The sequence below is a fragment of the Drosophila serrata genome, unplaced genomic scaffold (assembly GCF_035046125.1).
Source record: "Drosophila serrata isolate PLE 108 unplaced genomic scaffold, ASM3504612v1 contig_272, whole genome shotgun sequence".
NCBI lineage: Eukaryota > Metazoa > Arthropoda > Insecta > Diptera > Drosophilidae > Drosophila > Drosophila serrata.
This window is the reverse complement of record NW_028257170.1, coordinates 8693483-8708016: the sequence shown is the minus strand read 5'-3', so window position 1 is coordinate 8708016 and position 14534 is coordinate 8693483. Positions and strand designations below refer to the sequence as shown.

Genomic DNA, 14534 nt, shown 5'->3' with positions numbered 1-14534 from the left:
TTTTCCCCTATTTAAATCTTTTTTTGGTGGTGCCTGGCACCGGATCGCATCTTTTAGCATAAATTATACGCGGCTAGATATTTAAAGAAAATGAAATGCTGTTCAAGTTTTATAGAATTAATCAGGCGGCAGAAGAGAAGCAAAATGGCAACAAATCGCGCGATTAAAACGGCAGCAGACAAAGATGTCTTTCACTTTGCAGATTTTCTAGAGAGTGGTTTGAGGGGGGAAGGAGCCTGAGGAGGCCGCAAATTAGTTCGAAAAACTCTGGAGATTTGAATGATCGATTAACTGGTTGCCGATTTAACGTGCAGCATCTCTCAGTCTTAGCCTGGCCCAAAGCATTTGCATAAAATCGCCCACCGTCAGACGACGACGATTCGTCTGCTCTCACCTGGATAAGTGTGCCATGTCTCGTGCTTGATAGTTTTTATATGTCTCTTCTTTTTTCCTCAAAGCCATCGTCGCAGTCATCAATATTTGTTATTATTCATTAATTCATTCACGACGACACCTTCTCTATATTCTGCTGCTGCTTCTTATTTGAACTCAATATCGGCGAACTCTGACTTTGACTGGCAGTGACTCTTCAGCTCTGTGTGTTTACCTTTCTTGGTTGATTGTGGCACAGCTTCATTTCGTGTCTCTATTGTTTTTCCTCTAGCATTTGCATGTGTGTCCCACCTGTATGGAGGTGCCTTAATGACCGTAGGTGTGTGCTCGTCTCCCTCTTGTCTGCCGCTTTTTTGATTTGTGTAAATTTCCTAGTTTCTAGTTCTTTTTCGTCTGCTGCCATTTGCATAACCTTCAGCGAATGCAGAATGGTTAAGGGTCCCTTGAGAAAGCCGCCGGCATTGTTTTTACATATACTTAATTAACTTTTCAAAAAATTCAAGCTACTCTCAGAAAACATGGGTAAACCTTCACATTTAGGCCTTTTTCGATTGTAAAACCCTTGAGGTATTACTAGCTTTCATTTTATGTTTACTGAATGAACCTTAAATATACAAAGTAATCAACTTTAAAGGTAAGAAATATGCATTGAACAAAAGGGTCTCCTTTACAATTCAATTAATCTAAGAATTTGATGTTTTAAAATCATTGCAATATAGCTTTTACCTATTATTTGTCTCATTATGTATTAATATTCTTTTGTATTATTCGATTTTTACAAACTATTTCAAGGGTTTCCTTATACTTTGGTTATTAAAAGATAGAAAAATAAATTAATATAATAAAAAACCAATTAAATTACTTATAAAAACTCTCCAAGAACAGTCTCTTTTAAGTAATTTTAATCACTTAAGTTGATTTTTATTCCATTCATTTAATACCTTTACTGATTAATTTATATGTTTCCTCCAAGTGAAGGGTTAATAATTGAATTAGTTCTTTGTTCTATTCGATTTCTTCAACTCATTCATTAGCAAAATAATTGAACCATTTTGCTCAAATTATTCGCACATTTCTGGTGCTAAATGGTTAGAAATTCTTTTATTTTTTGTTGTTGCCAAGCAGTGGATATGCCCACGTATCCACAGATTTCCGAGTTGGACTCTTTCTGATGCTATTTCTGTGTTGTTGCCTTACATCCGCGTACAATTCAATGTTTCCAATTGACATCCGCTTCAGTTTCAGCTTTTGACACATTTTGTTTTTGGTCACGGCAATCGTTGGGGTGATGAAGATGATGAAGATGATGATGCCACCCACATGGGCCACAGTAAGATCTGTGATCCGTGATCGGTGATATCGCTGAGCTTCTGTTGACACGAGCCGCGTGCTGTTCCATGGAGAAGAATCGCTTTGGAGTTCGGAGTAACTGCCACCTTGGCTGGCTGCCCACACAAACAGACTGTGGAAAGCGTCCTTGGTCGGATGCTGCGGCATCGTCGTGAGATTTAAATTAAAAGGGGGCTTACCTCTTACCCCCCTCCCATTGTTTCTGCCGCTGGAGCTGCTCGCTAATTGATTGCACAGCCAGTTGTCTAATAACTCTGGCTTTAATTATGCTGCGAGCTAATGGGAAAGGTGTTAATGTATGCATGTATCCGTGCGATTTATAATTAATGGCCAGCCGTGGCATATAATTCTAGACGCCAGTGTAATTGCTGTGAACTTGGCCAAGCCAAGCCAAGCCAAAGCAAGTAAAGCCGCATAAATAACTCCATCGCCTCTTTAGGCAACCTGCAACCTGTTGAGCGACATTCCCGAACATCTTCGCCTCCATCGAGCGGAGAGCTGGGACCCTTAACCGGACCTCAAGAACCGCTGTACGAACGTCCTTGAACTGGCAGCTGAACTAAATTCCCGTTCTACTTGGGGTCCTTGAACAAAGGAAAACCTCGCATCTCGATCCGTTGATCTTGGTGAAGGGCAGGCAGAGAGATCTGGCAGCTGTGATATGAGAGGAGACGTGCCCCTGCCTTCTTGCAGTTGTTGCTTGAAATTTATTTATAGAGAGAGATCGTTATTAGCCGCCAAGGTTGTGCAATGACCAAAGCAAAGTCGTCTCGGGCTAAAGAATCATCCGTAGATGTACACATCCGATCATTAATCACAAGAGACCTGCCACTCCAAGCTTGATTACATGAAGAATCACCTGAATAATCCACTCTACTCCAGTTTGATTGTCATTAACGGAATGGCTTTGCCATTACACGCAGAAAAAACTGACAAAGATGGGGTTTAATGGGTTAAAGATGTGGGATTATATAGAAAGAAACTTCTTTACTCTTTGAAATTCTATTTTAATTCCACATTGTATTCAAATTTTCCTCTCTGCAGCTCAAGATTCCCTTCAACGTGTCATTCGCTCTTCGAGCCCGCGATCTGGTGGTCAACATCGGTAGGAAGTCGCTGAAGGTGGGTCTAAAAGGTCAAGAGCCCATCATTGATGGCGAGCTGTGCGGCGAGGTGAAGCAGGAGGAGTGCGTGTGGGTCTTGCAAGATAGCAAGACTGTAATGATCACACTGGAGAAAATTAACAAGATGAACTGGTGGAGTCGTTTGGTCACCACCGATCCAGAGATTTCGACGCGCAAGATTAACCCGGAGCCCTCGAAGCTGTCGGATTTGGATGGAGAGACACGCAGCATGGTGGAGAAGATGATGTTTGATCAGCGGCAGAAGGAGATGGGTCTGCCCACCAGTGATGATCGCAAGAAACAGGATATACTCGAGAAGTGAGTACTTGTAGTACTTTTTACAGAACTCTCATTAATTACTCATGTCTTCAATTACAGATTCAAGCAACAGCATCCGGAGATGGACTTTTCCAAATGCAAATTCAATTAGTTTAAACATTCTAAGCCTTACTTGTACTTGAACTTTCGCTTTTGCACTCTTCTCACTCTCCCTCACATTCGAAATGTGTGTGTTCTCTACATCTTTCATCCTTCCCAACCGCCCAATAAACTAATGCAAGCAAAATAAATATAATTCGTATGGCATTTAACATGAAAAACAATCTCGAAACCCCATGAATTTTTAAATATTTTAATATATTAAATACCAATTAGTTTAGTGAAAGCCAAGCGGCACAAAAACAAAAAAAATCGATCATTCATGAAGGTAAAGGCGGGATGAAACCAGCTTGGTCATCTGCAAATAAACCAAGGTAATTTCTCGCTTTTATGGCTACCTTTTAAGCTGAATTTAAATTGATTTAATTTATTGTATTCCCGAACTGGATCTGGATCTGGATCGGAGGAATTTCTTATTTCGCATCGCCGGACTTACGTGTCTTTAACGGTTCTGGGTAATCCTCTTCATTTCAGTAAGAGGAGGAGGGTATGGCCTCCGATAAGAATTTCTCAGTAGTTCTCTGGGTCAATGATCTGATTAATTTATATATATCTCTCTATATTATATATATTTTATTTCTGTCCACTTTTGAACTTGTTCTTAGTGGAGACGATCATAAATTAGTCTTGCGGCTGTTTTAATAAATGGTTCCTATAGATGTTATGCTGATTTGGCAAACCTCTGGGCTTTGACCAATTTGTAAAGTGCTAAGCAATTTTTTAATGGCTACGACTAATTTGGCAACTAATTTGTTGTCTTGGCTTTTGAAGTTATTTTGCATATTTTATTTGCCACGCGCCGTGATTTTTTTTCGCATTTGCGATGAGATCGTGACACGAGGTAGTGGTGAGTAACCCAAAATATCGGTATTTGGAATTAGAAAAGGATTAAATTCAACTTCATGTTACATATTTAGAGCATACAAAGAAAATATTTAAGTAAGGAAAGCTTATAGTTCAATGAAAATTACAAATATTCTAAAAAAAACCTTCGAAATTAAATATTTAATTATATAAAATATTATTCTGTATTATATACCTTCTTATAAAACATCTGTATATCATATTTTAAAGTCCTTTAAACTCCAAAAACGCCTCAAATAAAATCCCAACTAAAACCATCTCTAGTCTTAAAATAAAAACCAAAAGTAGTAAAGACATTTGATACGCCCCGTTTAGTTGTTAATTCTCGTAGCTCATTAATTAAATAAAATGTTTCTCAAACTGTGTTTAACAAGCCGTAAAAAAGAAGAAGAGAGAAGCGTACGCCGTGTATTAACAATGCCAAAAGGCCCTAATTAATGAATGGCTATGACGGACGGTTTCCCCATATCGCGCGCAATGGGGTGGAGGCCAAAAAAGGAGATGGCTTTGGGATAGTAATCCCATCAAATCATCGTTTGTCATGCGAGTGTGATCCCACATCTACTACTCCATGCATTACTTAATTAATTACCAATTAATGTCATAAATTACTGTCAGCTGAGAATACAAGAATTGCGCACCAAAGGCATTGTGGCATTGTGGCATTGTCCCTAATAGCCAAAAATAAATTGTAACAAATTGTTTGCGGAGAGAGAGAACAGAACAGAACGCAGTCCGGGAGTAGAACCGGATTTTTGGTTTGAACTTAATATGTGGAATTTTGTTTGTTATAAATTGGAAAGTACCGAATGCTTTCGGTTTATATATCCGCTTCGGTCCAATTAGAAGGCAAACCGACCGGTTGACCGGCGAATGAGACCCGGAGACCACCTCCCGGGGAAAGAGAAAGCCCGCTAATAAATGTGATTAGATAATAGCAAGTCGAGGCAAAGCGATTTCTGCATTTAGAATCTCAGGTGAGATGGGGTGAGTGACTAATCTCACACAGCCAGCGATTAAAGGGAAATTTAGTTTTTGACCCTAAGGCGCTTTTGGTAATTAAATTCCAGGCCGCAGTCAGGCTCTATAAATTGCACTTTTATTCAAATCAAACTGAACTGTTAAATGACGCACGTGATGAATGCGTCTTGTGTCCAGCAGAGAAATCAATAAATATTAAATGTATGAAGAAATATAAATAAAAAGGCAAGCAAATCAACAACAATGGGAGCCATAAATAATGAATCCGGGTGCCGTGCCGGGTTCTACTGTTGTTTCTGCTTGCTGTTCTCTTCTGTTTTTTGTATTTTTATTATTACTTATTTCGACAGCTGAAAATTTTTGGTAATTTCGAGTGTTTCCCACATCAAACACAGAGTTGAACACGGAGAGTTATAGCGCAAATTATTCCTCTGGGGCGTTCTCAGCTTGTTTGAGACGCTCGGTCGCGTGGGTTATTCTATTTTTTCCCCTCGAAACTTATTTTTTATGCTGGTAATTGCGGCACATTTGTTATTTTTAGCCATATTTTTTCTTAAGTATAACAATTCGCTATGAGGGGCAGCTACACGGGGAAGGGGGGACTTGGGTAAATCGGGAACGGGAGGCTGGGGTCTGGTGATCAGGGCTGATGACTCTATTGTAAAGCTAACGCGTCATGTTGCCGGTCACGCCTCATAAATTCGTCTAGACTTTGGCTCAGACAAAAGACTTAGGCAACGAACTCGCTTTAGAAATCTCGCACTGGAAAGTTTCGGTTTGAACCAGGTTGCCAGGCAAAAGGTAAGTCGCCTTTTGTCCAGTTTCTGTGATCGGTTTGAAGGTCAAGCATAAAACTGCAGTGGCCATAACAGTAAATACCTTAAAGCCAAGAGACATAAAAAAAAGGGAGAGACAGCAAAGAGGGAGAGGGAAAATGTTAACTCAATTCATGTGACCTGTCTTTCTGGTCAAAGAAAACCTTAACATTTAAGGTTTATCTTTTAATTCTTCACTTGATTTATGTTTTTCGTGCAATTAATTCTCCAAACTCTTCATAACAACATAGAATTCGCATGATTTATTAAACATTTGATGTATTTATTAAGCATACTTTTAATGATTACAAGTAATTTGTTATTTGAATTGAAAACATCAGGAAAAATCTTTATTAAAACCCTCTCGTTGATTGCAAAATGCATTGCACTGCCATAAATCAGCAGGAAATAGTGCGTTTAATTAAATCTCGCGGCACAAGCTAATCACCAGTCATAAAGCATAAATTAAGAATGAATAAAACGGATTTGCCTGATTGAGTCATCAAGCGAGAATGTATTTTTAATCCCTATAAATAAGTATCTTTAAGAATTATATTGATATGACAGGGTTAAGGTTGCTCAAAGCGACCGAGAGAGAAGGGGATTCCCAATGTTGGAGGCTCGAACCACAGGCCATGGTGGGCTTGTCACCATGGAACACCATGGAAATGGAGATGGAGGTGGAGGTGGAGATGGAGATGGAGGTGGAGGTGCCGAGTGCCAAGTGTGTGTGACTTGGAGGCAATGCCATGGTTGGCCGGGTCTCGAGATGTGCAGACAGGCGGAGATTAATGTCTTCGACTTATGGCCATTGTGGCTGCCATTTCGTCAGCCGATCGTTCAAGGGTTCTAAGCGCTGCATGTCAATAGTATTATATGGATAAATATATCCGGCTGCGTTCCCGGACCTGATTCATGCTGCAGTTGGCCTGCATTTACATACAAACATATATAGAGTCGTAGTTATTGTATTTATTTTTTTGTTGCCGCGCTGCCTGTGGTTTTGCCTTCACTTTTTGGCCTGCCATTGCCTGCAGGAATTTCCAATTAGCTTTGGTTATCGCACAATTTGCTTTTGGCCTGGCCTACTGCATTTGCATATCGGGGCTCTGAGCGATTTATAGATGCTATTAGCCCGGTTTATTTTTTTGGCGGTTGCTAATTTATGGCGGATTTTTAGGGGATTGAATCTAGTTAAGGATGCCAGGGAAAGTAACCTTTTACCAAGACAAAGTAATGGTTAAAACAATAATTACAAAATATATCTTTAGATTGGTTAAATAAACTAGATTTTGTATTTTAATTTTCTTATTCTTTCATGTTATTTGGCCTTTTCTTGTTGCCAACTGCTTGGCTTGGCCCAAATCATGTTGTTGGCCTGCGGTATACAGCAGCTGTTTAACCGTTCACCGCTCTTGATAGCAATCTATTAATTGGCCATTTTTGGCAAATTATTTGCCGGTTTTTTTCTTCGATTTTAATGCTTTGTTTTCGGCTTTATCTTTTGTCTGAATTATGACTAATTTTATGGTATTTAGAGTGCGGGCGACGACTACTTTATCGGGGTTTTTCTGTGGGCTGACATTAGTATTTCATTTAATAAAATCTTTTTTGAATATGAGAAAGTTGTCTCCGCTATATAATTAATTGGCATAACTCTCTTTTTGGAGGTATCTTTTGGATGAATGACACATTCTCTTTTGCATAACGATCTAAATTTAAAATTCTCTGGGTATATTCCCATGACTCAGTTTAACTTCCTAGTTTAATATTATTTTTTTTTTTGTAAATTTAATGATAAACAAGTCAAAAAACAAATGTTTGTCCAGTGTCCATCGTGGGTGGTCGACAATCATTTATCCAAATGTGAGATGGGAATGGCCGGCACAATCAAAGTTATTAATAATACACAACAATATAGTATCATTTGTTAAACATTTTATGAATTGCTGTTCTTTATGCTGTGTTCATCGCCCGAGAATGTGATGTGAAAGGCAGAGGAGCACAATCGTCGAGATGATGATGATGATGATGCATCTGGGAAGGGGATTAGGAACGGGCTTGGGATCGTGATTGGGTCTAATGCATATGTCTAGATATGCAGTAAATGAACGTGGACAATTAGAGAATGATTTCACTCGATTAAACTTTGAATGGAGGAAGTTCTTGGGTCAGACTTGAAGATTGCATAAGTGATTTCCAAGACTTGCTTGCATAATTTCTCATAAAGAGATCTCTCTTGCTATGTGCCAGTTCATGGAAAAGCAATTAAAAGTATCTTAATCGTAAAGTAATCGATTGATTTTGCATAATAACACACTAAGAAGTTGTATTTAAGTTGATGTTTAATGGTTTAGCACATTATATTAGTGCATTTTTGTTTTGTTCTATAGCCAGAATCATTAACCTTACTTCTACTTAAGTTTGTAAAGTAAAATAATTTCCAAACTCTTAAAAGTTTACTTGAATGTAATTATCATAATTGCTATTCATTTAATTATTTTGCCAAATTTTCCTTTATTTTTGTTATCAGTTTTATATCTTTGGGTTTTTTTTTATGGGCATTTACGTTTCATTAGCTAATTAATGGGAGGCTTTCCTGACCCCTTCAATTAACACACTATACCGAAAAAGGTGAGCAGGGGACTGTTTGTGCACTTGCATAATTATTCACACGTCTGGGCAAGTTAAATATAAAACAAAAGTTAAATAAAGGCCGAGGAAAAAACCAACAAAAAACTGTCATTAAAGTTGACACGGGAAATGCCCCACGAAAAGGGGTGAACAGAGTGCAAAATGATGGAGGGGGAGATGTAAACAGTGCGGGGTGGGGGAGAAGGTATACTTAACCCAAAGAAGCCCCCTTGAGTTTACATTCCAGGGCGTGGCAAATATTTATTTTGTTTTCACATTTATTTTCTATTTACATGGATAGCTTCTCACTTGGTTTTGATTGCCGAGATGAAAAGGGGTTCCCCCTTACTCTGACCACACAGGAAAAGTACCTAAGGTACAAATTTAGAAGATATTCATAATAAAATTCTCATAAAATTAAAAGCTATAATAATTCTAGGGTAATTCTTAATTCGATATTTATGGGAATTCTTCTGAAGAAATGATTTACATTTTTACCTAATTGCATAGATGGTACAATATCTGCAATGGTACAACTCTATAGGAAAAATGGGTACAGAAATTTAACAAATATTTACAGAACATATTTTTTATTTATATATTCTTTGTTCTCATGAGATTGAATATAACCATTATTGCAAATAAAATAATCAAGTTAATGGTCTGGTAAAAATGTACCTAGTCTTTTTTAATTTTAAATGCATTAAGTTAAAAAAAATTGTAAATTTATTTATCTTCTTAAAGATCAAATCGATAATCATGAATATTATATTAATGTTACTATGAGCTGTAAATGTAACTATTTCCAATTCAAATAATAATTTCCCTAACTAAGTACTTATGGGTACATGTTCCCCATCATTTATGGTCAAAAGCTTTAAAAGCATAAAAAGATAAACCCAAAAAAACACTATTTGCCAGGTAAATCTCACAGAACAGCTGATAGCCGGTAGGTTCACCCTCCCAGCCCCACCGATCGCCGATGGCTGCTTAGCGTGTTCATGCAAATTCGACCTTGACACAATTCCGTTTCATAACAGAGAAGCAAACAAATGAGCGAGGGAGGCAGGCGAATATATCCAACACACAACACCCATGTGTGTGAACGTGTGTGTGCGGGGCGACACACATAAAGAGACAACAACAAAAACAACAGAGACGGCGACGAGGTGGCAGCAGGTGAGATGGAGACAGAAACCCGTGTAATAACTCAACCTCAAGTGCGGGCCAACTAAACAAAAAAAAAAAAAAACAACAAAAACCAACAAAAAATCTCCACTTTTTTGCGGCTTTTACAGTGAGAGAAATTTTAGGGATTCCAGAAAAAAATTAACTAAAAAATTTTTATGAAAATTGAAAGCAATTAAAATTATCTTTATAATATTATTAATAAATATTATTAATAAAAATAAACATCACAAAAAGATAAGTAATTGCTTAAACAATTCTAAATTTGAAAACATTTTTTAATTAGTTGATTACAAAATTAATCTAAGTAGTGATTATACAACTAACAAGTAAGAAGAACTTAATTTGTGTGTAAACCAAAATCATCTTAAAAAGGTATATATTTTCTGCTCCAAGAAGACTTTCTATTATATTTTATTACTTGTTTGTTTTCTTAAATTTAAATGTTTCCTTTTATTTATTTGTTTTTTATTATCTTTGTTTATATTATTTATTATTATATATTTATGATCTTAAAACATATTCCCCCCTGTGTAGCCGCTGTCGTTACACGTCGCTACCTCGCATTTATGTTCGCCACCGGCATTCACATGGCCAAAACGGCTTACGAAAACTGTTTTTACTTTACTGCCAAGAAGTCAAGTCTGAGAATTGCATGCTCTGAACTTTGCTGGATTTTCTTTGGAAGATTTTTGGGGTAGGGGGGAGGGAGGAAAGGTGGAAACCGAGGTTTTGTTTTGGGTGCGGGTGTGGACTTGCACAAGCGTTGAGGTGCGATGAGCCTCTGCATGCGATGAAGAGCACTCATTGGAAATTCTAATAAAATCGGGCCCAGACCCAGGGGTCAGGTCAGATCATCTCACGATCTTCGAAACCGAATCGAGATCTTTAAGGCACCCATCTCCATACCAATCCCAGATGGGATCAGATCAAAGGGGAGCTACCGACAAATTTTTGAGTCATGTTTCGGTGCCAAATTGGCTGGGCTGGCTAAAAGGAAAAAATATATGCGATGGGGGATAAGAAACAGAAATCGAGACCTCCCCTGAACACAATGAACTTCTAATTAATTTCAATTTCGCGGGCTTTGTTTTTGCTTTTCCTTTTAAGAGGCATCCAACTTAATTTCTATTATTAATTAGTTAACACATTTCGTGCATTAATGAAGGGGCTCATCGACTCATCGATGGCACGTGGAAGCATTTTTTATCGCTCCCCGTTCCCCATAAATATGCACATATATCTATATATTTCTATTGCTCTCCCCGATCTGATGGGAATACATTCTTGGCCGGATTTCATTCTTCAAGCGAACACCTTGGGCCGGAGATTTGCATGGAATTATGAAGGCAAAGGCAATCAACGGATTTCGCGTGTGTGGCAGGTGACATCGGTTATCTTGTGAATGGGAGCTGATTGGAAAAGTTGATAGGGAAGTTTAACAATTTATTACCCAAGAATGTTCGAAGATAAAGTGATAAGTTATACTGCAAAAGTAAATCCTTTAATGGGTTTCGATTTGCATGGCTATTTAGCATTTGAGAAAACAAGATGTTGGCTTTATATGTCTACAAAGACCAAGATTCCGAATAATGTAAATATTAATTAACTCAATTAGAACTTGATTAAGAATATAATCTAAGCATGTGATGAGGGGAGTTAAGTGCCAGTTAGCTTTATGATTTAATTAATAGACAATAAGCTCTTTATTAACACATTCTATCATTACTTTTTGTTTCTTTTGTGTAAAATATTATTCATTTTTCCTCCCTAAAATACAGTTCCCATTCTTCAATTCTTCTTAGTTAAATTTAACTTTATGGATATGATTTCCTCTCCTGCAAACCACTTCCCAAGCTTCTCATTTCTCACGTTCTAAGATCAGATAAAAATCAAACATCTTTTTGACAAACTTCCTTCCTTTGTGATCTATCTCTTTTAGTTTTTTGCTGCCTGAAAAATAAATTAATCTCGACTGCTGCTGTCTGGCTTAATTCATTTTTTCGAAAGTGAAAATGCCAGAACCAAAACTGAGATCCAGATGGCAATTCCAAATCCGTTTCGGTCGCAGTCATTATCCGATTTAAAGATCAGCCCCCACAAACGAAAAAGGAGACTCTTCAGAATGTTTATTCGTGTATCTCTTACACAACAATAAATTATAAAGATTTTTTGTATTGTATTGTGTGCTACCAAATTGGATGATGTGCCGCGGTTGCTTCCCCATTCTTGCTCACAGCTGGATATTCAGATATTCACGTGGGTGCTGGCTGCTCACTCTATATATGATATTGTCAAATCCGACAATCCAAAGCCGAACCCGAGAAGTGGCAAACAAATCGACAAAGTGAAGGGAACCCTCAGTCTGGGAATGCGATCGACTTGATTGAGTTTAAGTACGAGTATTTCGCTTTACTTTTTGGTGACACGTGTCCCCAGAGCCAAGGGGTTCGTAAACTTTATATAGCTTCCGTCGCGGAACAAAGCTGCCTCCGCGCGACTTAATAGAATTTGTTATTAACAAATTAAACAAAATTGCATGGCTGAGCAGAAATTGCCCAACATTTAACATTTACTTTGGCGCTTTTTTTTGTTGTGTTTTTATTTGAGAATTCTGCACAAGGTTATCAAACACAAACACCACCAGCACCAAAACCAAATTGAATGCAATTAAAGTTTGCATTGAAAGCCGCCGAAAAATTGCTTCTTTTTAAGTATTTTAATAACCGAATGCAATTTGCAGTTCATTCTCGTTGTGTGTGTGTGTGGGTTTCGAGTTTGTCTTAGTTTTCGATTCTTTTAGCCACCAAACAAAGTGCAATACAATTTATCAGGGCAACAACATTTAAAATTGTTGAACTTAAAAGTGATTTCGAAAACTTATTCACCAAGAAAAAGAAACTAGAAGCTGGGAAGTTGTTTCTAATCATTTTTATATGCTGTTAAGATAATAAACTTGACAAATAAGTTATCGTTCAAAAGAATGTTTAATGTTATGGCTTACTAAAATATATATAAATATCCATGACACTAATTGATACCCAGGGAATGTGTATGAGTATTTGATTTATATTACTTGAATCTATTTCATAATTTTTTTAGCAACAAATATAATAAAACGAAAATGTATTCAATTTATGAGAAGTATGTAATATTGTTACACATTTTTAAAACATTGCATTCGATGGGTTAGCCAATAATTTGTACAAAATATTAATAGGTTTTCTATAACATAGATTAAAAGTTAAATTTTAAGGCAGAAATTTAATAGTTTAATTTAATTTATACGACATAAGTCAAAAATTTCTGCACAAAAATTAATATTATAAAGACTTAAGTCTAGCATTTGTTTTTTATAATTTTACATTTAATTATATTAGATTTTACTTTTTCAAACTAACTCATGTTTATTTCAAAAACTTTATTTAATTGTACTTTATTAAGTATATTGCAAGACTCCATGAAATAATTAATATACACCACATTTACAAATTTAAAGCCCGATTTCAAAACAATTTCGAAATATGGCAATTAAAGTAAGTTCAAATCACATCAAAGGAGAAACCCCGCCTAGCAATAATTCCAATTTACTTATTGATCAATCCACTAAGGCTTTACTTAAAATATAAAACATATATATATAAGTATGTCGCGAAATTATGATGAATGATGGGGTTGGGAAAAATTTGCAATTGCCAAGAGACGTAAAAAACAAACCGAAATAAGAAAAGGAGACAAATACAGCAAAAAAAAAAAAATAAAACAAATTGTAAACATGTTTTTTTCTGTATTTTTTTAGCCATTGCGGTGTGCCGCCTGGCATTAATGGGCCAAGAGGCGTGGCACTTTTCGGAGGCGGCACAAAGACAGGCCGCCGACTTGTCACGCACATTTCTGTTGTTGTTGTTGTTGTTGCTCTCGCTTAGCCTACTTAACTTGTTAAAGTTAAAGTTGCAACAACACTGGGTGTATCTATGTATCTTTTTGGTGGGATAAATTTGTCATTTACCTGCTTGGGCGCATCCATTTTTGACCAGGTGAGCAAAAAGTTGTGGGTGTGAGAGTGGGAGAGATGATTGGAATTCAATTGGGCCTCTCTTTCGCTTCTTTTATTTTTATTTTTTGTGTTGTATTATTTTTATTGTTATTATTTTGGTGGTGTCTTCACTTGGGCTACTTTGCGATGTGTATTTTTAGATTTATTTGTTTGTTTTGAAGGTTATCAGTGAAATTCGTCACTTTTGATTACTTTAATTATTTCGATTTCAGTTTAAGGGGTTTCCCTTGTTATCGTTCGTTATAAGTTTATCGGTGCAGTTTCGATTTATAATTATCGTTATTAGCTTTCAGTTTCCTTCCCTGTTCGCGTTTCAATACTTGATTTCGATACCCAAAGTCCTTTGATTTCGTTATCGATTAATCACTTTCGATTGCTGAAGCAACAATTTTGATTTGACACTTTTCAACTTGTTGTTGTTGTTCTTTACTGTTTCGATTTTTCCATTCGCCGCCACAACTTTGTTTCGAATTTGGAAAAGATTAATTTTCGCATTCACCGGGGAAACTCGTTCGAGACTTAAAGTTTTTGGCGGTAGTTGGCAAATGTAACTTGGTTTTTTTCTAACTCTATCTTTAACTCTAAGCTGGCTGATTGCTCTGCTGGCGCGTGCACACTCCGTTGCGGCTGTGCTGAGACTAACTGCGACGGCGGCCGCCCGACGCTTCAAGTATTAAGAGAAAACAAGAA

General features: G+C 37.0%; 2 protein-coding genes across 2 annotated transcripts in view; one reads left to right on the top strand and one right to left on the bottom strand.

The window, feature by feature from the left end:
• nudC (nuclear distribution C, dynein complex regulator) overlaps nt 1–3477 on the top strand; it is a 13623-nt gene extending 10146 nt beyond the window's left edge. Inside the window, exons 4-5 of the mRNA XM_020960676.2 lie at nt 2788–3185; nt 3246–3477. Of these exons, the coding sequence (XP_020816335.2) occupies nt 2788–3185; nt 3246–3297 (450 nt within the window). The 3' untranslated portion in view covers nt 3298–3477. The remainder of the gene's footprint in view (nt 1–2787; nt 3186–3245) is intronic.
• LOC110190293 (uncharacterized) overlaps nt 1–14534 on the bottom strand; it is a 22835-nt gene extending 8301 nt beyond the window's left edge. The window contains exon 1 of the mRNA XM_020960677.2: nt 13797–14534. Coding sequence (XP_020816336.2) covers nt 13797–13814 — 18 coding nt within the window. The 5' untranslated portion in view covers nt 13815–14534. The remainder of the gene's footprint in view (nt 1–13796) is intronic.